Genomic DNA, 27676 nt, shown 5'->3' on the forward strand with positions numbered 1-27676 from the left:
GGAAAACTGACGCTTTTTTCCCCATCAAGGCATTAAAACATGTTTTAGTCTAATACATGACATAGAGAATGCGAACAGTAACATTGGTCACACTAATTGACAAGGCTGGGTTGTACTACTCATAATAACAGTGGTGTCTTAAGTGTGAGTTATACAAGTGATGAAAGACAACCATTTACATTTACATTCATTCAGTTAGCAGACGCTTTTCTCCAGAGCGACGTTCATCTCATACAAAATACCATGTGTGCATTACATTAGCAGAAAGAGAGACTTAGATGCAGACGTGTGATTCTTAAGCGCAGTTAGTTTATTTCTTTCCACCATATCAACCAATGTTCATCACACGAGTAGCTGGATAAAATTTTATCAGAATATCCACAATTCCTGATCACCTTCCTAGTAATAATAATTTTTTTTTTGGAGCTACATAGAAACATTTATATTACATTATAGGAGTATCTGTGTAAAGGTTCACCTGGGCATGATCTTAAAGTTATAGTGTATGAACATTTACACCTTACATGAACTTAAGAGATGATGGGCGAAGTGAGTCTGGAAGAGGTGAGTTTTCAGACCCTTTTTAAATGTGGACAGAGATTCAGCAGTTCTGAGTGAGAGGGGGAGGTCGTTCCACCACCACTGAGACAGAACCGAGAACCTTTGTGCTTTACCTTTTGTGCGTGGGACCACCAAGCGGGCAGATGTGGAAGAGCGTAGCAGTCTGGTTGGGGTGTAGCGGTTGATCCAGTCCTTTAAAAAGCTGGGGGCAGTTCTATTGATGCTTTTGTAGGCCATAACCAGGGTCTTAAATTTGATTCGGGCAGCTATAGAAAGGAAGCCAGTGCAGAGAAACGAGTAGAGGAGATACATAGAATGCTTCGGCAAGTCAAACACACCTCGTGCAGCAGTGTTCTGTATCAGTTGCAGAGGTTTGATGGCAGTAGCAAGAAGGCCAGACAAGAGAGAGAGTTGCAGTAGTCCAGATGGGGTGTCACCGTGGCCTAGACAAGTAGTTGAGCACAGTCTATTGGGAGGTAAGGACAGATCCTGCAGATGTTATGCAGAATGTATCTGCAGGTCCGGCGTGGCTGCGATGTGCTGAAAGATAGACTTCAATCAAGAGTCAATCATCACTCCCAGACTCTTAGACGAGAGTTTTTTTGTGTGATTTACATATCGGTTAAAATTGCTATGTGCATTCTTAGCCAGAGTGTTTTTTTTTTTTCCGGGAGCGTTACACGAAGCCGCGGGCATTGCTGCAGCGCAGGTCAGGGCATGGTTGCTAGGCTGCTTGTCCCATGGACTTCGGTTGCTATGGAGCGGGAGCGAGTGCAAGTTCCCGGATGTTCCGTCCCCGACTCAACATGGCGGTGGAAAAGTAAGGCTCGCGAGTGAATGGCAGTGCGCCACTAGCTACCGTACTAGCGGGGGAAAAAAAAAAAAGGCGTCCGTTGAGGAATCGCTACAGGTGGGTCATTCCAGCAACACGGAGAAAGTACCCAGGTAGGGAACGGAACTGCCACGGCGTTTCGAGAACATGTCTCACAACACGGTTTTTTCCCCAGCGAAGTCAGTGTCTGTGTCTTAGCGGCACGGTCGGGTCGACAAGTTAGTTAACCTGTTCGCGCCTGGCGCGAGAAACGTGTCCCGACTGATCGCTTGTACTAGTTGGTTTTCAAGAAAACGTCGTGTTTTCTAGTTCGCATGGCATGTTAGGAGTTACCCTAGTCCAGTCCAGGTTTCTTCTTCTTGTCACTTAGTTTGGAAAGCACTGACTGTGTGTGAATACCTTTTACTTGGTTACCAGTGAGTGTGTGTGAAGAGTAAGACGAAGAAGCAGGTGAGACTGAGAGACTCGAGTCTCGAGTCGTCTGGATATACATTTACATGCCGTTCTGTATAATTCTGTTTTCGGGCGGATAAATTTAAATTCGAAATGTGGCTGCCTAGTTTCTGACTGCTGTCGAAAGGTGAACTGCTGCCCCGGGCTAAGCCTTAGGGGTAACTACTTTGTCAAGAAGCTCAACTAGGTAACTAGTTACCAGTCCGACTAGTTGACAGTGAGTGACACCCTCCGGCCGCCCTTTCAGTTTCAGCTCCTCCTCGCCTCCTTTGACTCAGTCAAGTCAATGGAAACCCGTCAAACGTAACAATGTAGTCACCTTAATTTCTTTTTTCCAGTTCTTTCTGCAAGATTAGTACATTCATATTTCTCCTTTGATATTTTGTGTGTTGTATATTCATTTATTCGCTCAGCAGACACTTTTCTCCAAAGCGACTTCCAATGAACTCTATGTAGTGTTATCAGCCCATACCTTATTCACCATGGTAACTTACACTGCTAGATACACTACTTACAGTGGGTCATTCATCCATACATCAGTGGAACACACTCTCTCTCTGTCACTCACACACTATGGGGGAACCTGAACAGCATATCTTTGGACTGTGGGAGGAAACCAGAGCACCTGGAGGAAACCCATGCAGAATCGGGGATAACATGCAAACTCCACAGAGACTGAGTGGGGATCGAACCCACATCCTCTCACACCACCCAGGTGCTGAGACAGCTGTGCCACCGTAAACATTATACAGCTTGACTTGAACCAACAACCTTTCTGTCTCTGTGCAGTTGCCATGTCCCCTTCTGCTATTCCTCCCCAGCACTTATATCTGTACTTTTACATTTATTTATTTTAGTGACACTTAAAGAATTTAGTTATTTACCCATTTATACAGGTGGGTAATTTTACTGGAGCAATTTAGGGTAAGTACCTTGCTCAAGGGCACTGCAGTACTACACAGCCGGAGGTGGGAATCAGACCTGCGACCTTTGGGTCCAAAGGCAACAGCTCTAACTACCCTGCTACCAGCTGTCCCGCATCTCCGCATGTGTCCACATGCATGTCTGTGCACATGTGTGTCCACCCACAGGAGAGCAGGCGGTGCGAGTGTCGGTCCACACAGTGCGATCAGGGACACATGGGGTCGGATCCCTTTGCGGGACACTCTGTCTCAATGTGTTTATTTCACTGTCTGGTTGAGTAGCCCCTTCTTTACTTGTGGTTGTCTGGCTTGAATGAAATGTGACATCCAGTTTTCATTGTGTTTCCCTCCCCACCCAACATCGGACCGAAAAGTTGGAACTCTTTAGAATGATGACTGTACGGTGGTTATCATTTGAATGTTTTCCGGCTTAAAAAAATGCCCTCAGTAGACGCAGTAGTGGTTGTTGCAGTGATGCTACAGTCGAGGCATTTTTAGCCTCAGCTAATTTGATTATATGTAAATTTCCCCGAAACAACTTGTAAGTACTGTAGCTTAGTACACAAATATTATCTTGCATCTATATATACAGCTGAGTAATTTTTACTGGAGCAGTTCAGAGGTTAGTGTTATGGGATTCCTTGTAACTTCCATGTTGCAACATTTTAAGAATTCTTGGCAAATAGATTGATTTCTTATTCAGGGGGTTCATAAAACATTACTTTATAAGGCATTTTGTATGGAACCAATTATGGTTCCTAGTTGCTTTCCTGCATGGATGATGTTTTGTCCCCTTTTAAAAGTTTGATTGCAGTTATTGTAACATTCCTTTGCTGTCCTTTCACTTATATTGACATATTTCAATGTGGCAGTGAATAGCTCATTCCTAACTTGCTGTATACACACCGTTTTCTTCTTTCTGCCGGTGTTCAGCAGGTGGGTTGCATTTACTATAGCATCTACACATTCCTGGAGCAAGTTCGTGAAGTTTCAGTTCTGCAGAAAACAGCAAGACTGCCATAATATTAGTAATAAACATTTGCTATGTGGAAGCAGGGTTTTTTCAAATTTTAAACCCGTGTTTGAGTATGAAAGCTATGGTTCACTGCTTAAGATGAAAGGGAACACTAAGACTGGTTCAAAGATGATTACACTTGAGTTTAGTGCTTTAAAAAGCCCCACTTAGCCATTGCTAATGATACAGGGGATAATTTTGTCTTGGGTGGTTATTTAAAATCCCCTGATGTACCAAAGCTGCTAAGTTTCATTGTTTTAGTTGCTTAGCAGTCACTGATATCCAGAATAACTTGTGGGTCTTACTTAATTTCCCCAGCTGTAAAGCAATTGGGGTGGATCCTAACCCATAAAGGGTACCTGCTACAGGCTGCAAATCACTTTTGGACATGCTGTCTTTAATTCTTCTTTATGCAGAATCCATAGTCATGAGTTAAATTAAAAGCAAGTTGTAGGAGTTTCAAGTACCCATGGAGTTCTGGAGAGCATGGTGAATGTGTTTGCTGTTTGAATTTTGAGTCCTAGAAAGAGTCGGTTAGTGTGTCTAGTTTTTGCTTCTTACCACAAAACCATTTAGAATGCTGAATAAAAAGGAATCTGATGTAGTTCATTGTTAGGGATGAGAAACTATCTTACAATTAAACATCCCCTTTGCTGGAGTAACCGCAGACAGACATTGTTTCATTCCATTGTTCCTCTGTGGCACATCAGCGAAAAAGAGTAAGGTCATGTATTTTGGCTTGTTAGCAATGTAGGAAGATGTTTGGAGTTGTTCAAACAAAACTGTTCCTGTACAGCTCTTGGTGATTTTGACATGACCAACCATGCTAGAAATAGGGACTGAGAAAATGAGAGCCCTTTTGTGTGTTAAAAAAATAAATGATCAAACTCTTAGCTCATTTCTCCCCTCTCTCAGGTTCCTGTTATCCTTTTCAAACCCCCTCCTTTGCCCTCTCCATGTACCAGACACTCCGCAGCTGATAAATGCTTTGTGCTGATCCGTACAGGGAGGCGGGCGGAGCGTGCACCCTGTGCTGGGTACTCCATGCATTCCTGACATGCCTGTTTGCCCCTGGCTGTCCTGTTTGACCCCCATGCTGAACGCAAGACCTTTCCATTACCCACAGAGCAGGTGGAGAATGTGAACTAACGTGCATTGCCTATAGTGGCTTTGATAGGAGCTCGGTCCTATTGTCCAGAGGACCCGCTGAACTTTGTGAACTTTGAGAACTTTGTGCATATGTCAGGAATGTGCATGTACAGAGTGGATAGACATAAACCATGATTTGTATTTGCAGTGAACACGTGTAGTTTAGTATTAGGAGGAATGCACGTGTGTTTCCAATAAAAATGTGTTCAGTAATGAGGATAATGTGCAGGTTATCTACATGTACCCACCCGAAGAGACAAGAAGTTGGGGAAAATAAAGAGGAAGAAAACGTAATTTAGATACGAAGCGTTTAGATTTTCCCAGAGATGCAAGTGGGGCAGGGATTTAAGCCTAAAGTAGGAACAATTTAAGCCTGGTTGATGCACACCGAGCAGTTTCCCATTAGCTGCTGCTCCATATGCTTTTTATTTCTAAGTGAGCTGTTCAGATTGTCTGTAATTGTTTCATCACCATGGGTTCTGTTTTCTCAACAGTTTGTGTCCCGTCCTCTTGGCTTGCTGTCTCACAGGAGGCTTCAATTAAGTCCACTTTATGTTGGTGCCCCCTCTCCAGCCCCCTCTCCTACCCCCTCGCCGCAAATCCCCTCCCATTGAGAGGCAAAAAGCGAAGGAAGGCAAGCAGAATGAAGTAGTAAATGAGACGTAGAAGACCCAAGGGCCAAACTGTGTTCAGATCATTTAGGAAATGTGCCCTTCACTGAAGTTTCTCTGAGGTAGCTGCAGTTGAAAAACAGCTGTGTAAACACTTTTCTGTAGAGTAGTTGGTTGCTAAAATGCATGTGTAAGTCACCATGCAATAGACAGATATAGACTAATAAAGATGAGGATTTTTTCAAAGCACTCATCCTTCACAACTATTGTCTCATCTTGATGTTTTATTCTGGGCCTTTCAAAAGTCCACATTTCTTTGAAGGCATCGCAGGTTTCTTTTAAAACCCCGGCCTTCCTATTCGTAGTAAGAGAAAATGATGCATGATATGGCTATTCCTGCTATTTCTTTTATTCAAGTTGGTGGCTAAAAATAAATTACAAAGCATACATAAAACTAGGCTAATTATACAGAAAAAAGATAGTTGCTTGTGCTGTGTTTTGAAATGAATAAATATAACTTAATTGAAAATGTTTAGTTCATGGCACTCATCAATGTGTGATAACTGAAGGTTTTAATGTGGTAAATATTGTTGTGATGCGGGTATGTTTCTTTTCATACATTTGCTATGCATTTTGCCTGGCTACATCAGGTTTCAGAAATTTCCTTTATTCCAGTCTGTGTTAAAAATGACTTGACATAAGAACCACGTTGCCTTTTGTCACACCACCAAGAGCAGGGTCTTTATTAGGTTCATTAAGCATGTGGAAAATGTCCAGATAATCTATTTAATTTAGTTTAAACCCTTGCTTATAGGTATATGAGCTACATGTCATGAGAAAGTGCTAGTCTTTTGCTGTTTAATCAAGTTCCCTATGGTCTGTTTGAGAATTGTTCATGTGTGCTGTTTCACTACTTCTCACTTGCTGTGTTTACAGGAAGAGGATACTTTGCTGAAACCTGACAGCATTTTAAATGAACAGTCAGTTCCATGCTTCTCAAACTGTTAACAAATGCCAGTATGTCATATGACAAATGAGCTCTAAACAGATTTTGATGCACCTGATTTTTCTTTCCCATTAGGCTGTAATAAATAAATAGTGATTCCCTTCACATTCCTTTTATTTTAGATGGCTAGTGAAAGTGTGTATGCTGTTGTTGCTGAAAAGAAAAAGCAAAACATTTAGAAATTAATGTGAAAATGACCACATCAAGTGCAGGAGTGTAAGGATATTAGAGTACTGTGCTGTTTTTCATTATTCTATATTAGTATTTTCTTAATATGAATGTATGAAATTACTGAAAAGTCCTCTTATACCTCCTAACATCCATGCATGGTACTTATTTATATGTCCTTATGGTTGATATAATACAGTACAAGTGTATTTGTCACATACTGTGAAGTCAACTTGTGCTGAGGTTGTCAGAATGAAACGCTTTCGTAAGTCTAGGACCACCTGTAATGTCATCTGTCGGCATATTTACAGTAGAATGAAAAGAAAAACTAATCAAGTGTTTTACAGTGTGGAAGATGGGACCTGCAATGATTTTTCCTGTTTGTTTTTAAGTTGTCTATAAGCATGCAGAATTATAGATGTTTAGTCAAATAGTATGTGAGAAAGTATTTGCAGGCATTGCAGTAATGAAGTACATGCTAATGTATATGATGTGACAAAGGAAATCACAAACCTTAGCAATATATTTATGTTCTAAATTTACTTCTGTGTTGATTGCTTCACTGTTGATTTAAACATACTGTTGTATGATGCAGGGGTATGTCATATGATCAGTCAGTGTGACTGATCTAAAGTTATTTAGCTATAGGAAGTGAAATAAGTCACAGGTTCGTGTTGATATAACCTTGTAAATCTATTTTTACTGTTCTGTTTTTACTTATTATTGTCAAATGATCCAAACAAAGCAGGTGGAACTTCGAAAGCCTCTTTCTTTCTTTCCCATGAGTTTTGTTCTTGGCTCCCGGGTTCATACCGTGTTCTAGGAACTTGTGCTTTTTCAATTGACTTTGCAGAGCTGGTTTTTCTTGCTTGTGCCAAGGAGGAGAGCAAAACCACTTCTTTCCTCTTCCTCATCTGGTACCTTGGCACATTTGTGGTATGGCCTCGGTTGCACGACCCTGACTTTCTTAACTTGACGCAACCCTTGCAGGTGTGAGATTCCAATAAAAATCATACTCACCTGTTATGATTTCATGGGTAGACTGTTCATTGTGAAGAACAGATTGATTAGCCTCTAAAAATATCCTTAAGCAGGATGGCAGTGGTTAAACGTGAATTTTAATCATGTTATTCTTCTTAAGCAAGTGGACCTGTGGATCCAAGTGTGTGAGTGAGCTGCAGCCTCTGAGAACAACACTGTACTGTGTGAGCCATATGCACTAGCCATTTTAATTTGGTGCATCTTCACAGGGCTGTTGTTTTTGCTGGCCATGTATACAAGGTTCCATAACCTTCCATACTTATATGTCTTTATTATTTTGAGGGTATTGATGCATCAGGCACAAAAGCTTTCTTTAAAAAAAAAAATAGACATATCTCCCCCTGGGATCAATAAAGTGAAAATTATGCCTGCAAAGGGAATTTTGGGCATAATTAAGACATCTGCAGTACACCCATTGCTTGCTTAATCGGTTTAATTTGTTTAGTGAAATCATACTGTTTGGCAAATTCCTGTCTTATTATCAATAACCTCTTGTCCTAATCCAGGGTTGTGATGGTCTGGAGTCAGCAGCACAGGGTGTGAAACATGGTACACTGTAGAGTGAATGGAGACATTTTGATGACTTGGCTCATGGATATTTGATTTAAAGTTCCTAAGAATGCTTTGTGTCACTCTGCAAAATTATGTGGAGGTTGTTACAGGAACCATGTAGCTTTACAAATAAATGGTTGATTTCAGACTATCTTCATTTGTTCACAGGATTAAGGCTTTAGGACAACGTAAGGATCTTTCATGTTATTAAAGCTGTTTAATTTGACTGTGGTAGGCATGGTCCTCTACACATGGATATGGCAGCCCGAAGCTAAGAATGGAGGTCCAGTTCATCACTGTTGTTCCTCACCAGTCACTCTTTCTGTACGCAGCATGAATAGAAACAGAAGAGTGATGCACATCTTGAGTCCCTTCTAAGACCTGATACTTGAAAGACGGTGTTTCACAGTGATTTAAATAGAGCTAATAGCGTGTTGCTTGTCCAGTAGGCTGCCCACTGCTGATATGTATTGGAGCTTAGTGCTGATATGTGTCGTTATACTGAGTGTTGCGTCTTTGTTGGGACCACCCAAACCACATTTATGGAAGCAAAGTGACAGGATAATGAGCAAAAATGCCGACGTACAGTTTCCCTAAGGAAACTAAGAAAATAATGCTCTAGCAGATCAGCTGTTAAGAAAACATTCCGTATTGAAAGAATGGGTCTTAATAGTTATCTTATCCTGTGTACTAAATGCTGTGTTCTTAAAAATAGGTTTGGCCTAAGAGCTTCATCTCACATGGGTAATATTCTATGGAGAGGAAATGGTGAGGACAAAACCCAGGTCCCCCCTTTGTTTCCTGAACTGAAGGTGGCTTAATAGTCCTCAGACATTGAGGGATATGGAGGCTGTGCTGGGCGCTGCTGAAGGAGCCTTTACAGGGGATGATGTCCCCTGTGAAAGATGTCGGCCCTGTGCACCAGCACCTCCCACGTCCTGCTTCCAGGTCTGCGAGACCGCATGGCTCGGTTGAACACAGTGAATGCTTCGTTCTTCGAAAGCGAGCTTCGGAGAAGTGCTCTTCACTTTGGCACACAGTTTGCATCTTTCTTAGAAAGTCTCCTCTGGCAGTTGTACGATTCGGGTCCAAGCATGTTCGGGTCCTTTATCCGCTGCTGCTGAAATTAGGCTTTATCTTCCAATGTTGGTACTGTTTTAGAATGGCCTTATGCACCGATTAATGGGAAAATGTGCATTAATGAATAGTGGTCCATTATGAATAAGGAAGGTGTACTCAGTAAGCGATGCCACTTTTCCTCTTTACGCACAGCTCTCAATTACTTGCGAGTGTGGTCGGCGTTAACGAGCCCCTCGGACCTGCTGCAAGTGTTGCGTGTGCTCGCGACGCTTATCGCGGTCGTGCGTGTAAGGCCTGGGAGTCGCAGTGAGGAGTAACGTACAGGACATTTACAGCACTGCTGCTCACTTCTGGTCGTGTGCACATTTATACAGAGGTATGACACAAATTGAGTGTACTCAACAATCTGCACCCACATCTCTCCATCTGTTCTGTAATACACGTTTTCTGACATGTGCGTCACTTCGGAGAAAAGCATCTGCCAATGAATAGTGGTGCGTAAAGTTGTAATAGTTCAAGTTTGTTGTCATAGTACTGTAGTGGACATCCTGGCTTTCTTCAGACGCCTGAGGAAGTGGAGGCGTTGATCGGCCTTTTTGACGGTCGATGCTGTGTGCTCAGTCCATGTGAGTTTGGCAGTAAGGGTAGATGGGTGCATGAGCCGTATCCTGTTTCCTGAAGTCAATCACCAGCTCCTTGATTTTACTGACATTGAGAGACAGATTGTTGTCCTGGCACCACTTTGCCAGGAGCCTCACCTCCTCTCTGTAGCCGTCTCATTGTTGCTGGTGATCAGACCCACAATGGTGGTATCGTCAGCAAACTTTATGATGGTGTTGGAGCCGTGACTGGCCACACAGTCATGTATGAACAAGGAATACAGGACTGGGCTCAGGACGCTTCCCTGTGGAGTGCAAGTGTTGAGGGTCAGTGGGGAGGAGGTATTTCTGCCAATTCGCACATGCTGGGGTCTGTTGGTGGTGAGGAAATCCAGGATCCAGTTGCAGTGTTAGTTGGCACCCTTACCAGTACGGGATGTGAATATAATGTAATTGTGCAGATTCCGTGTGTTGACAATTATGAATTATAAACGCGTCGCATTCTGATTGTTAACGCTGTTCAGTGTCGTTTTTTGTGAGTCTTGTTACAAGTCAGCGCGGCGCCGCTGGCAACGGCAACACAGACCGTCTCGCTCGTTCTCTCTCTCTCTCTCTCTCTCTCTCTCTCTCTCGTTTCCCCTGTGACGTCACGATACTGGGCCTCCGGTGAAACTACAGGAACTTCACACTCTCGTGTTGGAGTTCGTCGCACGGCTCGGTTTTTTCTTAAGGACGTGAAAACATGAGAGACATTGTGGCGAGATAAATACCACTAATTTCTGGAGTCGCAGTGGAGATTAAACTTTTTTGTTGCTCGTCAGTGCCGGGGTTACTTTGCTAACGCGGCTCCACAGCCCATTTCCACGGGTTTTTTTTTCGCCGAGACGAGTTGCACCGCGTCGCGCGGGGATTGTTGGGTGAGTGGAGTGGAGTGCAGTAGTGCGGTGTAGTCAGTGCAGTCAGTGCGGCGCGCCATAACATGGGCTTTACTCGCTTAACGCACTCTGGTCTGGATATGTGGTAGCTGCTGCTGCTGGTAGCCCAAACTGTGTTAGTGTAACCCGTAGGAGTGTTTTTAAGCAGTCACGTAACGAGGACGCATTATTTTTAGTTATTTTTTTTTATGAAGGATAATATTTTTTTTCGGTACTCGTCAGACTAGTAGAAGTCGAATTTATTTTTCAATCTCTGTGCTCATATATCCGTGTAGCATATGATAATGGTTCGACTCAGAGCAGGTTTTTCCACAACATGTGATTTAGCGAAACATCTGGCTTCCATTCCACCTCCCTTGCCCAAGTTTTCCATTTCTTCTTCAAACATGTCCTTTATCTGTGGTTTTACCATGAGCTCTCATTTGGTGCTCACCAGAGCTCCGCTTCCCAGCCAGCAGTATTTTTGTCGTCCTCTCAGTTGTGAGAGCTGTGTGGAGTTTTATTTTCCTATTTTTCCTTTCTAAAGCGTCACACACGTCTTTCCTGCCAGAGAGGTCACATGACTTAAAAAGATGCATATTTTATCTGTAACATACAACAGTTCTTTGAAATATTTGTAATGTCAGTTGCATGTTGTGTCGTCTTGTTATGAAGAAGTTTTTTTCCGAGTTTTGGTGTTAAGTGCTTATATATAATGCATCAAGACTACATCTACAGTTAGCCCAACAAACCCAAAAGATGCTTTCCATACAGTAGCTGTTTACATTTTACATTATTTATACTGTGTTTTTGTTACACATGTCAGTACTTCTTAAGTAAGCCTTAGGCTTCGGTGAGGGAACTAGTTTGGAGCTTATCTTCGTTTATTCATTATGATAATTGCCTCGAGTCCTTTTAGCCGCTATCTGCAGCATTGCCATCTTAAATGGGTTCTGATAAAGAAAATTATAGTTAATGTGATAAAGAAGTGTAGTGCTTTTTCTGGCACTTTCCTGGGGCTCTACTCAGGTGGATATACTGTTTTTACCGCGCTCGGTAACTCTGCATGCGGTAAGAACGTGTACGCAAGATCCAGGCTTTGTTGAGAAGGAAGCTCCTAATTAGAGCCAACAAAATGTGGATACGAAATTACATGTACACATGGGGGGATTTTTTTTGTTTCTCTAAGAAGTAAAGTACAAGTTAGAATATTTCAGATTGCATTCATTAAGAGGTGAAGAGCTTTAGATACAAACATGATTATGTAAGGACAGCTTGTTCCTCTGATGCTGTAATTTTGCTGGTGCGCTTTGAGTAGCTGCCTATAGAATTCAATTTAAAGACCAAATGGTATGTGCGTAGATAATCATAGCAGATGGTGTTGGGATAATTTATAGAACTGTTAGGAGAGCGGGTGAAAAGTGCCCGAAAGAGTTCTGAGCAGTTCTGAGGGTCATGCTGAGCTCATTCAACCACATCGGCCAACGCTAGGAAGAGGCAGGCATTTTATTTCGGACACCGTCTGAGTGAGTCCAGTAAAAGTCCAGAGGTGGAAGGGTACAGCGGTTGTGCTGCATATGCCCTGTAATTAAAAACTGGGAGGGTAGCTATCCAGGAGTGTGTGCTTGAGCCGTCTAAAGTTTTAACTTTGCTCATGTGTTGGTATGATTTTTGTGACACGCGTGACAAAAATAGTGACGTATATTTTGTTTCTTATGGTAAGAGTATGCAAACAACAAAAACCATGTTTACTGTAACCCCTGATTAGCATTTCCGAATTACACCCATTCGGAGGATTTAAATTTACTAATATCACTTGAAATTTTGTGAAATTGAGGTTTAGAAGGGAGGGTTTTAATTGCTCAGTGACAAAGAAAGAAATTTTCTGACCTCAGTTTACAGGAATTTGTCTAAAACATCAAGTCACTGAGAAGTGTTGTTTAGAAATTTTCAAAAGTTTCTAAGCCATTTACTTGGTAAATGGGAACTTGTTATATTCTGTCTTCAGCCAGTCGAAGGAGTTAGGGCCTGGTTGATGTATGTTTTGGGAGAGATCTGTAAGCTGAACAGCTAGCTGTCTTCCTGTTGAGTTGGGCATTCCTGGTAGCAAAAGCAGGAAGGCAGGTCAGAAGGTAGAAACAGTTGAGGCATGAACTGACTGCTCTGTATGCAAACTTAAGTGTTCAAACAGTTCTCCACACTAGACCATCACTACATGAGGTAGCTGAATTCATTCAGGAAGAAAATTATTTCAAGAGGAATCTTAAAATATACATACCCAATTCCACCAGTACCAGGATTTGAAATGCCTGTTCTAGTGGAAGAGTTTTAAGATATTATTTTATCTGTAGTATATGTTAAGGCAAGGGATACATTAGGAAGGCATGCAGATTCCTGTTGTCCTGGGAATTTGAAACCACCATATCCCCAGTGGAAATGAAGTCAAGATGGGATGACTGTTTCACCTGGATGCATATTAGCATGGTACTGGAGAGCTATCCAAGGAATGCCATGATAAATGAATAAAAAGGAAACAAAGGAATTGGACAACCTCAAGGTGGAAGATTCATGCAGAAATGTTACATTTCTAAAGCCAAATATGGGACATTATCAATGCTACCATTTCCATCAAAGATGTTTTTTTCCCCCACTGTTGAGTGTAAATTATTTTCTTTTTGTCTCATAGAAAGACCAGCCTCTAAACTCCAGGTTGGTGGAGGATTTATATTTTTTCAGTGATTGAAGTGTGGAATTCACCATATTTTGCAAAATGAAAAGTCATAATTAATGGAGAAAAATTCAGTCTGCTTGGATGACTATTTCAGGGATTGTTTGGAATACTATGTTTAAGTGTTTTTTTGACTCACTGAAAATCTTTGTGAAACGCATTCACACTGAATTTTTTGTTAAAGCTGGCGGAATATGTAGACTTGGTTGACATGTGAACTTCACCTCTAAGTTCAGACCCAGGATTGGATATCTCTGTTTTGTTTTGATTACATTTTTGCATAACAGGGTTCGTTCATAGTTGCAACAAGCAAAATACTAAATATTGTTTTGAAACAGTGTTTTCTCAGGCCTACAGAATCTCAGCAGTACACTAACCCCTTTGATCCCCCCCCCCGGAATCCATAACTTTTTGTTCAGTACTGACTACAGCACTGAATGCAGTGCACTAGTTTAAAAAAAAAAAAAAAAAAAGAATAAAGTTTAGCTTGGTATCATTGCCTGCTTTAACACATCCTGTTTGCCAATCTGTCATTGCGAGTGTGGCGATGCCCAGCTGACCATGGCTCTAAACTGTGTTGGTGCTCCATGCTACTGTTTCTGCAAGAATCAAATGGCATACTGTTATCTGAGAAAGGGTTTGTGTAATCAGAGAACACACAGTTGATCCCAGGGCATGACCATCTTTGCTGTTGGACACCATCTTACTGCATTTTTCAATGCAGTCATTACAGTTATGCCTTTCTTGCCGTTTACTAGTGCATAACAATGTGCTAATGGAGCATCAACAACAAAATAATCATTTATGTGCCTTGTTATGTTTTTGGGACATCCCATTTTGTCTTCCCGGAGCAGTAGTTTTTTGTGATCTGTAAGCGGTTAAGAAGTGTAGCTTGTTAGATGGCCAGTTTGAATTTGGGACACATCTCTGAACTGTGAGACTTGTAAATGATTCCAGTTTACAAGACATGGAAGTGGCTGCAAGACTACAAACTCCACCTTCTCTTACAGCACAGCTGCTTGCTTCCCTGTGGCTCTCTGTCAGTTTGGATTTCACCATGTCAGATGGAAGTCATAATTTTGCAGCTGCTGTTGTCACTTGATTTTTTTTTTTTTTTTTTTAAATTTTTAAGAGTTCAGTGAATGAAATGTCAAAACACCCTAACAGACTCTTATTTGTCGTTTGCATTGCTTTGTTCTTGCCTTTTGATTAATCATCTCGGTCACCTTTTGCTTTCTTCTGCAGTTTGGTCTTAAATGCAAGTATGTGTTTGGTTTTCTCTAATTTGTTGTGTCCTTTTGCCATGCAATCTATGGCAAATATTTATACGGCAACTGCAGTCTCCAGACCGGAGCCAGTCACTGCTGTAACTCTCTAGGGGGTGGCCCTTGTCAGTTGGGAGGAAACTACAGATTGTGGCTCAGTTTGATAACAATTTCAGAACTCAGTCCAGCTCACTGATGGCAATATGGAGTCCTGAGTAAAGTTTTGTAGTGATAGTTTGCAATATGAGTATAAAGTCTCTCAGTGGTGGGGACTGTTTTAACATACAAATCCAAGTTACCGAAGTATGTGTGTGCGTGTCTAAATTTTTTTCATAGAGGCTCCATAATTCCCCTTGTTTATGGAATTGCATTAAGAAAATTGATTCATTCTCTTGATCAAAAACTTTTTTTTTTATATGGGTAACCTTATTATGCTGTGAAAGGTTATGGGTAATTTAGTTCTCACACAATTTCAGTCCTAACAATGTCTGTTTCCCATTTGTGCCTGCTGGTTTTGAGGGTTTGTCTAGGGTGCGGCAAAGTAATGTGTTTTGGTTGTGGGAGTGCCTCGTGATACAGACTGTCAAAAGGACGGATTAGGCAGGCTAGTGAGTGGGGGGTCATTCTTTAATGCACTGTTCTCCTGTACAATTCCCTGCGGGTAGTTAAGTCATTGATTTTGGCCCGCGTTGCAGTGCGCTCCTATTCACTGACACAAACGAGGCTGTTTTTATTTTCCCCCTCACCACAAGTTGTGCTTTTTGAAGATGATTATTTGAATAGCTGATCTGATCACAGGATAAGCTCAAATTTTCTGAAAATGACTTAGCTGAAGGTCACTGTAGATAAACACATTTTTTTTACACCCTTATTTTTCTGTTCTGATACAACCACTCTGCCTCATGATATGAAAGATGAAAGTGGGTTGTAGGGGGTTCCGTTAAGGAGTCGGTGCTAAGAACAGGTGAGCAGTGCTCATCCCCAGTCAGCAGCAGGCAGAAAGTGATGAGTGCTTGGAGCTGCACCAGATTTTCCAGCCTTTTGCATGGATTGAGGCGTTGAAAGAATGGGAGTACTCGCACGGCTTAACTTTATTAGTGTCCTTTGCAGACCCATTTCCTTCACTGTTTCTGAAAGTCTCTTCTCATAATTATACCCTTCACGTTTGAGTTGTCCTTCCATGCACATTAGACTTTTGGACAGAGCACCATTTATTTAGATATTCCACTTAATCATCTAGCTGATGATTTCTTGCAAAGTAATTTACACTGCGGAAGTGGGATTCAGACCTGGGTCTTTCTAGTGGAAAGGTGATGGCTCTTTTGACTAACTGCTGAAACTTACAGGTCCGTAATAAAATGCCTACATAAGTCTTCCCTCCACCTTGTAAAGGTGGGCATCATTTATAAAATATCACCAAATCCCATTAATTGCACCATCCCCGTTATGTTCTTAGATCTAAATCTGTGTTTTGATTATCCCTGAATATTTATTGAATTTCACATTTACATGGAATAATATTCTAGAACTTTTTCTTTAGAGTACACTGTCAGATATATTTGTGTGTTAATCATTAAGAGATAGTGTTCTAAAATTCTTTCTTTTACAGCTGTTGGTTCAGGTAGTGCATGCATTATGTACGGTTTTCTGTAGACTTTTTTAAATAACTTTTTGAATGTACATTTTTCACATTTTTTTTTTTTTGAGAAGATACAAAGATGGCCACTTAGAGAAGAGCAACTTTAAAAGTAGGTGAATCTTGACCTAACATATTTTGTGGATTGGTGAATGACCGATGAGTCTTCACCTAATCTTGAGGGAGGACTGGTGAGTAGAAGGTGTATCTTGAACTTATTTTTTCCCCCAGAAAAGTGAATCCAGGCGAATGCTTGAGGGGGTTAGGGTTCAAGGTTCTGATTCACAGGTGCATTAATTTCAGGCAGTGCACATTCACTCACATTACTGTTAAAGTTACTATATTTGGTGATTTTGGTTTAGCTGCTACCACCAAGAGGAGTTCGGTGGCGCAGCGGGTTTGGCCAGGGCCTGCTCTTCATTGGGCCTGGGGTTCAAGTCCTGCTTGGGGTGCCTTGCGGCAGACTGGCGTCCCATCCCGGGTGCGTCCCATCCTGGGTGCGTCCCCTCCCCCTCCAGCCTTTCACCCTGTGTTGCCAGGTTAGGTTCCGGCTTGCCGCGACCCACTCGGGACAAGCGACTTCAGACGATGTGTGGGTGTGTGTGCTACCACCAACAGACCTTATTAAACAAGATATTCTAAGAGCAGAAACAACTGGACAGCACTCAGTTTGGAGATTTCACATTCTGGCAATGCATTTTAATACAGATAAGCAAACCATATTTCAGTACAGCTGTTCTGTGCTATTAAGTTGTTTTTTCAAGCCCTTGAGACACACTGATGAATTTATAATAGTAAGGTGGTTGCTGGTGACCGCTTCATGTGTTAAAAATTCCACACAAACTGGGTATTAATTTCAACTGAAAGACTAAGTAGAAAAGAAATGTACTACAGATTGTTTATGAACCTTTATACCTCCTTGTAATTCTTATGAAGGATATTCTCTGACTTTCTGGAGCAAAAAAATCCAGTGTGACCATTGTACTTGACATATGAACTGTTTAACAAAAAAATTAGTTTTCTGTAGAGAGATGGTTTTTTTTTTTCTTTCTTTTTTTTAATAAGTTGTCAGCTCTGATCCCCGGCTGATCCCCTGTTCCACAGTTGCCGTCTCTTTTGCTTGTGGTTCAGGGAACCATTCATTCAGAACGGTGCTGTTACGTAAAGACTTCTGTGGTAGGAGCTGCAGTCCACATGATTGCAGTGCTGGAATGTCAGTTGGTCCACTATTTATAGATACCTTTTGTTGCTGTTGAATTTTAAAATGCAGTAATCATCAAGGATTGCATACAGTTTTTCACGTAAATACATTTTCTTTTACATTTGTGTAGTAAAGCAATTGTGACCTTTTGTACCAGTTGAATACAGAACAGACTGGAACAAAAGACCACATCACTGGGCAGTTTCGGGGGGGGGGAAGGAGAGTTAAAACCCATAGTTTTACTACCTTAATATACTCTTGGACATTTCACACAGTATTTGACATGCATCCAGTTTAATCAGAATTTTCTCTGTTTAATTGAAAGAAAATGATTCCTTGAAGGCCTGAAACCAAAGTTAACATCTTGTGAATTGCTTAGGCGAGATGGGACAACTGGTAGTGTAGTGGTTACAACTGCTGCCTTTGCACCCAAAAGTCACAGGTTTGAATCCCACCTCCAGTTGTGGTAGTACCCTTCAACAAGGTTCTTACCCTAAATTGTTCCAGTAAAATTACCCAGTTGTATAAATGGATCAATAATTGTAAGGAGCTTAACATTTTAAGTCACTTTAAATGAATAAATGTAAGATTTAGTAACCATTGACCCAAACGAGTCAGTTTTCCTTTTAATTGCTATAATACTGGTTAAATACGTCTTTGGCTCTAGGATTTGAACCTGCAGCTTTGTGGTTTCAAATTGATTTCCTTGAACAAATACTCTTCATTGCTTCCTGTATGGTTTTGCACAGCTTCTGACATTCCAGCTTTTGATTGCCCTCTCTAGGTCTGATGCTTGACTGCCGCAATGTTCAGTAAGAAGAAGAAGCAACGCATCCAGATCTCTGCACCCTCCAACTTTGAGCACCGGGTGCACACAGACTTTGATGAGCAAGAGCAGAAATTTGTGGGTCTGCCGCGCCAATGGCAGAGCCTGATCGAGGACACGGCCAAGCGGCCCAAGCCTTTTATCGATGCCACAGTAATAACCACTGTGGAGCCACGTAAGGTAAGAGGGTGGACTGAGAGTGCCAGGGATGCTCAAGAGGTTTCTTTGGCTGCCAGAACCATTGTCCTTATGGTCACATGTTGAGAGTAAACAATGCTTAGAAGCATACAGTTAAGTTGCATCTCAGCTATTGTTCAGGCAAAATGGAAATATATGCTTGGCTATGGTATCTATGCACCTCAGTCATGGCTTATGGATTTGTAGGAGTACTTTATGCTTTGTGGATGTGATTTGGATCAGCCCGATACTCGTTAAACACAAATGATTATTCATAGGTCTGAATGGTCTGATTAAAATTATTCTTAAACAGAAAGTCGATTGACTCCTTGCTGATATTACGTAATGCAGCTCAGTATTGTTCTCTGGTGATTAAAAAAGCTTTTTTGTCTATTTTAATCAACTGTCATGATCCTACATGTGTGAAAAGGTCCATATTGTGAAGGCCAGTGAATAAGTGTTTAATAGAAGACCACAATTTTAAAATGTCTGTCAGTGGAAGGTTTTGATGTACCTGATGATGAGTGTAGACAAGTGTGCCTTATTAAAATTAAGTCTATGTGTTGTGAGAGTCAAAGGATGGAGTTTTGATTAAAAGAACTTATTTCATCTGTTTTACTGAAACAGCGCTGGAATGTTTCACCATCTGCCCTCATTTTCAGACCATTGTACGTGGCAGTAAGATTGGTGTGGATGGCTCGCTCACCTGGTTGTTGGATGAGTTTGAGACCATGTCAGTGACTCGTTCCAACTCCCTGCGCCGTGGTAGCCCCCCAGTCCAACCCCGGCGCGATTCTGGCTCCTCTGGTAGTGGTGGCCAGGAGAATGGGGACTCTTTCTATCGGCCACATGGCCATGAAGATCACCATGGCGACATGCGGGAGAGGTAAAACATTCTGTGCAGTGCTTATATATACAGTCATGTGCTGCTTAACGACTGACCGCATATATGGCAGTGGTCCTATAAGATTATAATGGAGCTGAAAATTCTTATCGACTAGCAATGTCGTAGCCGTTGTAGCGCAACGTGTTACATGTTCGTTGTGGTGCTGGTGTAAACAAACCTACTGCGATGCCAGTTGTATAAAAGTATAGCACATACAATTATGTACAGTACATAATACTTGATAATGATAAACACCTGTGTTACTGGTCTATGTATTTAATGTACTGTACTTTTATCGTTATTTTATTCTTTCTACTTATAAAAAAAGTTTACTGTAAGACAGTGTGTTGTTACGCTGGCAGCAGTGTCATAAGTCTTGTTTACCACGTGCTTAATGACCAAATCGCCTAACGATGCATTTCTCAGAATGTATCCCCGTCGTTAAGCAACACATGTCTGTCTGTGTGCGTGTGTGGGGGGGGGGGGGACTTTGTAAAGTATGTATGTGTTGTGCTCAATCCAGATTATTCCCAAGTGAATGAGTGATTAGGTGTTAAACTATTACATTCAAGAATTTGTAGTTTTTTAATATATTGGCTTTATGATTCTTGCATGGAAGTGATTTTGTGTGTGCACCTTTAAACTCCTGTTAGTTGTGATTTCCAAAGGAGGAATTAACATGAACCATTGAATTCTGAGTTTCAGCACTGTCTTTCATGTTGCAATATCTGAAAGCAAGTTTTTATGATAGTTTTCAAATTTTTAAGAAATATTGGTATTGAATTGGTAAAAGAATGTATTTTTCTCATGTATCATAGTCATCTTTCCACGTGAACATTTATACCATATCTTGTGCTGTAAACAGCTTGTTCCAGTTGAGGATTTGTCAGCAATATTTTTGTTTTTCTCAGCAGGGAGAGACCAACACATGACAACACAGGAGGCGGTTCTCGACCACCCCAGCGGTCAGGCCGTACGCACGGCGAAGACAGCCGCCCTCAGCAGCAGCCCCGAGGGCAGGAGCCGAGACGCCATCGAGATCGGGAACCAGCAGGCCACCCACCTCCGCCGCCTCCTCACAGAGATAGGGAGCCCCGTAACCAACAGGACCAGGTGGTGAGACGGGAAGGGGCTGCTGATAAGCGGCCCAAGTCAAGCTACACAGGCCGGGACACAAGCCCTCAGTCTCCTCGGGACAAAAGACCCCTGTCAGGTCCCAACATCCGTAGCCCAAATCTACCTGTCACAGAGGGCGTGATGAAAACTGCACAGCAGACTGGCCGGCCCTTCAATACGTACCCCCGCAGCGACAGTGACTCCAGCAGGAGCCCCAGTCACCAGGTACTACAGAACCTCTCTTGTCAGAGAGAAAGAGGAATCATGCTGCATCATAAGCCTACAGACTGATAGCTGTTGCAACACTTGAAAAATTTGCTAAAGTACAGGATTTTTCCATTTTTGTTGTTGGGCACTGTGAACTGTGAAGCTCAAAGAGAGATCATTAAACCTGCTGCACAATGCAATGTTAAATTAAAGATTAAAAAACAAACCACATTGTAAACACAGGAGTGGCAGCAGTGAAATGTGGGAAAATATCATTTTACGTATCACATTGCACTTTATTTTTTTACATTTTTACCTTGGAGGTGTGATTTCACTATCATTTTACATGGGTAGTGTGGGTTTCAAGTGTTTTTTTGTGTAATTTCTGTACTTATTTTGACTACTACTGTAGTTTCACAAGTTACATTTTGAAAACAATGAAAAATGAGTCAGTTGACTAGGAAAAAAAAAAAACGTGGTCAGATAGTACAGCAGAGAAACTGAATTAAAACTTCTTGACTTCAATTCAAGGATTTAAGTTCTATAGAAGGAGTATTTGTCCTTTATTGAGCAGTTGGGTTGAAAGGGAAAACTGTCACATACAGGTATGCGCCACTTAACAACGGGGTTACGTTCTGTGAAACCAGTCGCAGGTCAACTTTGTCGTTGAGTGAACACCATGGAGTGTACAGTACTGCCTTACATTATGGAACTTTAAGTAGAAAGCACTCTAAAGTAACAATAAAACTACTGTACAGTAAATACATAAACCAGTAACAAAGTTATTATCATGTATTATGTACTATACATAAATCGTATATACTTTCATGTCTGGCAGCGCAGTTTGGTTTGTTTACAAAACACGCTTAAAACATGAGCGATGCATCGCGTTACAACCCATACAACGGCTACGATATCGTTCTTTGATAGGAATTTTTCAGTCCATTATATTTTTATGGGGCCACTGTCGTATATGCAGTCCGTCGCTGCCTGAAACATCGTAATGTGTTGCACGCCTGTACTTTTGCAAGTTAAATAAGACCTATTCAATATTTTCGTGTCGGAAACTCTAAAATATGGAAGGATTACAACGAAAACCAGACTGAGGGTACAAGTCACCTCTAACACTACAGTAAATTCTAATCACACCTCTTTGTGTCTACTTTTCCCCCACAGGACCTGAAACCCAACAGACCTCATGAAGCCCTGCCCCACAATGGGCCTTCAAGTGGACCTGTTAGGGCTGGCAGTAGTGAGTGCAGGCCCTCCCAGGGGCAACCAAAAGGAGAGCCCCAGAAGCATCATTCTTCTCATCCCATCCTGGGTCCTGAACCGCAGGCTTCGCATGCCCCGGTGCCTCGACACCCTGGACCCTCATCGCAGACCCGCTCGCCCCAGCGAGAGCCCCAGCGTGTTTCGCATGAGCAGTTCCGTGCTGCCCTGCAGATGGTGGTGGATCCTGGTGACCCACGTACCTACCTGGACCACTACATCAAGATTGGCGAGGGGTCCACGGGCATAGTGTGTATTGCCACTGTTAAAAGCACAGGCAAGCTGGTGGCAGTCAAGAAGATGGACCTGAGAAAACAGCAACGTCGAGAGCTACTCTTCAATGAGGTAGGGGATCCCTGGGAGACACTGGGGGTTATTAACCCAAAAATAACCCAAGCTTTTGAAAAAGAAAAAAAAAATGTCGTTCACATTTACATTAATAATGTTTTCCCTATTTACTTATGTTGTTGCTTTACACGGATCAAACCAAATTTTCAAGAAAGAATTTTGCTTGTCGTGAAGAAAGCCCATACAGCAAAAGTATGTGCTTGACATGTGACAGGATTGGATTCTGTGCAATTCTAAAAGTTTATCTGATTGAACAGGTTGTCATCATGCGGGACTATCACCATGAAAATGTGGTGGAGATGTACAACAGTTACCTGGTTGGAGATGAGCTGTGGGTTGTCATGGAATTCCTGGAAGGAGGTGCTCTTACTGACATTGTGACGCACACCAGGTGAGGATTGCCTTGGAGTGAGAAGGCTGAAAGGCTATGCTGCAGTGTTTTTTTTTTTTTTTTTTTTAATTTGTTTAAATGAGTGTCACCAGTACTGACTGGTTTAAGGGGTTTGAGTCTTAAGAGTTTGCAGTATTACAAAAGAGCAACTCTTTCATAAAGCCACTAGATGGCAGTGTGTTGAACGTATTCTGCCATCACTCTTCCCAGGGTCAGTAATAGGGTGGATTTGCACTTGTGAAGTAACTGTTGTGTTGCATTTCCATGCTTTCTAATTGGAAAGTCTGAGTTGCACAAGATGTTTGTTATAAAGGTATTCACTGTTCAAGCTGCGTGTTCGCAATCCAGTGTATTATGTGAATTATGTAATTCCTCACAATAGACCTTCGAGCCTAAGAAAGCATCTCGTTCTTCATGACTCATATTGACAGGCAGTTTTTGCACAGAACCAAGCATCTTCCTGTATGTAAAGTGGGTGAACTGACAGTCGTTTGCTGTTCTCCATATTCAGGATGAATGAAGAGCAAATTGCCACCGTATGTCTGTCTGTCCTGAAGGCGCTGTCTGTCCTGCACTCGCAGGGCGTCATACACCGGGATATCAAGAGCGACTCCATCCTGCTGACACATGACGGCAGGGTATGCTCTGTACAAGCGCTTCTTGTGTTCTGCTGAGCTTTAAACATTACTTTCCAGATGCCTTGTTTCCACTCAGACATTGCAAGCAGCTTTCAGTCTCCACATCAGATGTAATATGCAGATCATGTTGCATTTCCCCAAGTTGTGCAGCAAGCCCGTTGTAATAAATCCTAATTCATTTGTCTGTGCTTTTTAATGAGCAACGTTAATTGTAAACTTAATTTTTCCAAAGTGAAACCTATGATTATCTTCTCTATAGTAAAATTATACAAGCCATTAACCCTTCAAAAAGAGCTTGATATTTCTTGGCTTTGGATGATCTTGCTAAGTGAACCGTTCATTCAAGATGTGAAAGTAAACAGGCTACAACACAGACAGTATAGAAAGTAGACAGTACTTCTTGGGGAAGTGCAGTTTAGATGCATTCATTACTGAATGTAGCAGATGCTTGTCATAAGAAATGACACAAAATGCCTTTTTGCACATACTGCAGCAGTGACATTTTGAAGCTCTCAGTGTGTAAACTTGGTGAACATTACAGAAATTCCTGTAATGTCATCAGCTTTACTTCCTTGGTTTTGCACCTCTGCTGACGTTTTGACCATCTCCTGTGTTGCAGCTGTTTATGGCCAATGTGCCAACTTCTACTTCTCGAAAAAAGTAGGTCATGACTGTGGCTGCACTGCAGTGCAGGCGGTGCTCAGTGTGTGTTTGGGGTGGGCTTTCAGGGAAACGTGCTCACCCTGAGCTTTTTCTCGTCAGAACTGCCTGTTTTCATTTTCACTTCTTCCTGCTACTTCTGCATTTCCAGTGAACCGTGTGTCTTTCACCAGCCGTCAATCTTACCAGCACTTTACATTACTTGTGTGGTCCTGCTATACATGACAAAAAAATTACAGGACTGAGACAAACTAAATAACTTCACATTGAGTAGCTTCTCAGATCTATAGATTAGTCAGATGTGTGATAGTTCTTACAAATGGGAGATTATTATATTAACAGTGCTGGTATGAATTGTGTTCATTCTTGTTTTAAAGCTTCAACTTCAAATCAACATATTACATGTAAAGTCACAGCAAGGAGAAAACGGTGCTAAATTTGAATTAAAATGTCCATTTGGATTGGCTTTTATTTGAATGTGGTATTGGTGTGCTATAGACCTGCACTCTTTGTCTGTAGTGAAGAGCTAAAGAGACAGGAAATGGAACAAAATTAATGCACTTCTAAGTAGTTGTACTCAGGTTGCATGTTGATGTCTGAAATGGGACAGTCTCGCAGCAGTGTCTCCTTTTTGTGTCTATCAGGTGAAGCTCTCGGACTTTGGATTCTGTGCCCAGGTGTCCAAAGAGGTTCAGCGTCGCAAGTCACTCGTAGGGACACCTTATTGGATGGCCCCAGAGCTCATATCCAGACTGCCTTACGGACCCGAGGTCAGTATTCTAATTGCACGACCCACATGTTGGAAAATGTATCACATTTTGAAAGCATGCAGGATCACAAGCGAGATCTCTCAATTTTTTTGCTCTTCACTTAGCAAGAGTGTTGGTTCTTCTAAATTTTTCACAATATTGAACATGAATGGAAAATTCTGTAGTGCAAAATGTGCAGTGAATTTTCACATCCTCTCTCTTAAACTAGAGGCTTTCCTTGCAGAATGGTCCATCTACAAACAGTTCAGGATTGCATTTCAACGTAGAGTGGAGCTGTTCTCAAGGCTAAGTGGATCAAATTCTGCAATAAGTTTAATTTAAAAAAAAAAAAAAGTATTAAGTGTGGTGAAGTCACATGAATGCTGACATACATATACTTTCAAGAAAATTCCTGCAACTGTCATCTTTGTTTAAAAACAAACTATGTAAAGTGTGTTCAGCAAAGGATAGAAGAGCTTCAACATACCAGCTCCTAGTAGTGATTGCTAACGGTTGTTGGAATCTGCTCCCACATCAAAATTCTTGCCTGGTCTTGGTTCTCATGCATCGTAAAGCTTTCTCTTTTCCTGGTGTACAGGTGGACATCTGGTCTTTGGGAGTGATGGTGATAGAGATGGTGGATGGAGAGCCCCCTTACTTCAACGAGCCACCTCTCAAAGCCATGAAGATGATCCGAGACAACCTTCCACCCAAGCTCAAAAACCTCCATAAGGCACGGCACTCTTCACTCTTGACTTTTCAACTTGTTGACCTGTTGGCTTCACTCACAACTGTTCTTTGTTCATATTTGCAAAAAACAAGGCAGGGCTTTACTTTTATCATCAGTGCTCTGGCATTGATATTTTTAGACCAGCTTATTCTAGGACAAGCTGTGCTATCAGTGTCTTGAGAAACTTTGGCTGTATAGCTACTCCATCTGATGATCACCGTACACAAAGAGCATTCTTTTGCTTCTCTTATTTCATGAATTGTCTGTCTGTCTGTCTTTCAGGTTTCTCCTCTCCTTAAGGGCTTTCTGGATCGAATGCTAGTGCGAGATCCTGCCCAGAGAGCCACTGCCAGCGAGCTCCTGAAGCACCCATTTTTGACCAAGGCAGGGCCCCCTTCATGCATTGTGCCCCTCATGCGACAGAACCGAATGAGATGAGGTTGAAATCAGCTGGTGCCACACTCTTCCTGGGGTCACATCGTAATAGATGCAGGTTAAATTACCAATTAATGCTGGAGCCCACAGAGAGATGTGGTGCATTTGTGATGTGATTTCAACATGCTGTTACCTTTCCTTCTGTGGTCAGACATTTTAAAGTATAGAAAAATGATGGCTGAATGTCAGGACTTTGGAAAGGAGTATTTTGAAAACACTTTGCCTTCTAACGGTTTGGCTTTTCTTGTTTTTTGTTCCTCATACTTCGCTGAGGACTGTATGAGGAATTAGATTTTTCTTGTTGCACAATGTTTAAGGAGTGTAGAGTGCATGCCTTTGACTCTTGCCTCTCTCTCCTTGGTAACTCCAGAGCCACATTACAGTATAGCAGGTTTTGCTGTGTGAATCGAACAGGTCCCCTGCCCTGTTTAACAGATGTACAGGTCCAGTGCTGAGCAACTTTGTGGACTAGTTGGTAAGAGATGGGTAGAGAAAGTTTTAGAAGTCTGCTGGAACTCTGTGTATCTCATAAGTGAAACAAAATTCATCTCAGTGGAAGGTGGGACACCTGTCAGTGTCTGCGCACTACTGCTCAGCTGCGGAGACAGAACAGCTTTCCATTGATGTACTACAGAGCTACAGTGAGACGTGCTACTGAAGGACCACACTTTATGACACTATGAACTTTTTTATGAGAATAAGTTCTTGCTTCCTATTATGTACACTAAGCAGAGATAAACACTGGATTTTTTAGTTTTTTGTATAAATATGATAAATATATACTTCATTTTGTGGTTACAGTTAGCTGATTGAAGCACTGTGTATAGAGATAGAGGCTGCACACCCTTTTATTACAACACAGGAAATCAATATTTTTTTTTTTTTTTTTTTTTTTTTTTTTTTAAATAGAAATGACAAAAGATCCTTTTACATTTTCTGGGTTTTTAATAAGCAGGGGGCTGGGATTAATTTATTTTTTTTTTAAGTAACTTATCACTGACACTGTATGCATAAAGCCTGATGCATTGCCCTGCTCCTCTTTAAGAGCAGTGGCCACACAATTGCTGGAATATCTGTTATGAAGATGCCTCACAGGGTCAGGTAAATGACAGCCCACTATTTTTGATAGTCAACCTGCCTTACTGGGCGTTTCTAAGGAAGAATTTCTGGAGAAGGGTGCAGACCACATGAATGTATAACAGAACTATAGAATATCCATGCAAGGCCATGAAGAGAAAGTGGGGATACTTTAAAGGTGCAAAGAACCCAGCACCGTTTGAGTAGCGCTGGCCTGAATTGTCATGTGGCAAAGCACCAGGACATCAGGAGAACTGACACCTGCCCTTAGTATACGCATCACATTGTTGGATGAATGTGTGTATGCAGATACAGCAAGTTAAAACAACCTGAGCCAGGAGCCATTCGCATAACACTAACAGAATCAGTAAGGTGTATTTGTATGAAGACAGAAAGCAACCAAAGATGGGGTGTGTATGCGCAGACCAAA

General features: G+C 41.7%; 1 protein-coding gene across 4 annotated transcripts; it reads left to right on the forward strand.

The window, feature by feature from the left end:
* The first annotated feature begins 1356 nt into the window (after positions 1-1356).
* On the forward strand, positions 1357-27635 carry pak4 (p21 protein (Cdc42/Rac)-activated kinase 4). 4 transcript variants are annotated; one of them, XM_018742933.2, is made up of 10 exons: positions 1357-1506; positions 18519-18740; positions 19400-19623; positions 20535-20964; positions 22123-22563; positions 22824-22957; positions 23469-23595; positions 24900-25025; positions 25603-25737; positions 26017-27635. In XM_018742933.2, the coding sequence occupies exons 2-10, from the start codon at positions 18540-18542 to the stop codon at positions 26170-26172; spliced, it is 1974 nt and encodes a 657-aa protein (XP_018598449.1). In that variant the 5' UTR covers positions 1357-1506; positions 18519-18539; the 3' UTR covers positions 26173-27635. The 4 variants fall into 4 exon arrangements, with proteins under 4 accessions (XP_018598449.1, XP_018598452.1, XP_018598451.1 ...); XM_018742936.2 differs by having other exon boundaries at positions 20538-20964; XM_018742935.2 differs by having other exon boundaries at positions 1357-1471.
* The last annotated feature ends 41 nt before the right edge of the window (positions 27636-27676 follow it).

This window comes from Scleropages formosus, chromosome 10 (assembly GCF_900964775.1).
Source record: "Scleropages formosus chromosome 10, fSclFor1.1, whole genome shotgun sequence".
Classification (NCBI taxonomy): domain Eukaryota; kingdom Metazoa; phylum Chordata; class Actinopteri; order Osteoglossiformes; family Osteoglossidae; genus Scleropages; species Scleropages formosus.

Coding starts and splice junctions, on each gene's coding strand:
- pak4 (XM_018742933.2), top strand. CDS start 18,540: ATGTTCAGTAAGAAGAAGAAGCAACGCATCCAGATCTCTGCACCCTCC. Junction 20,965..22,122: donor GCAGGAGCCCCAGTCACCAG/GTACTACAGAAC, acceptor TTTCCCCCACAG/GACCTGAAACCCAACAGACC. Junction 25,738..26,016: donor AGCTCAAAAACCTCCATAAG/GCACGGCACTCT, acceptor TCTGTCTTTCAG/GTTTCTCCTCTCCTTAAGGG.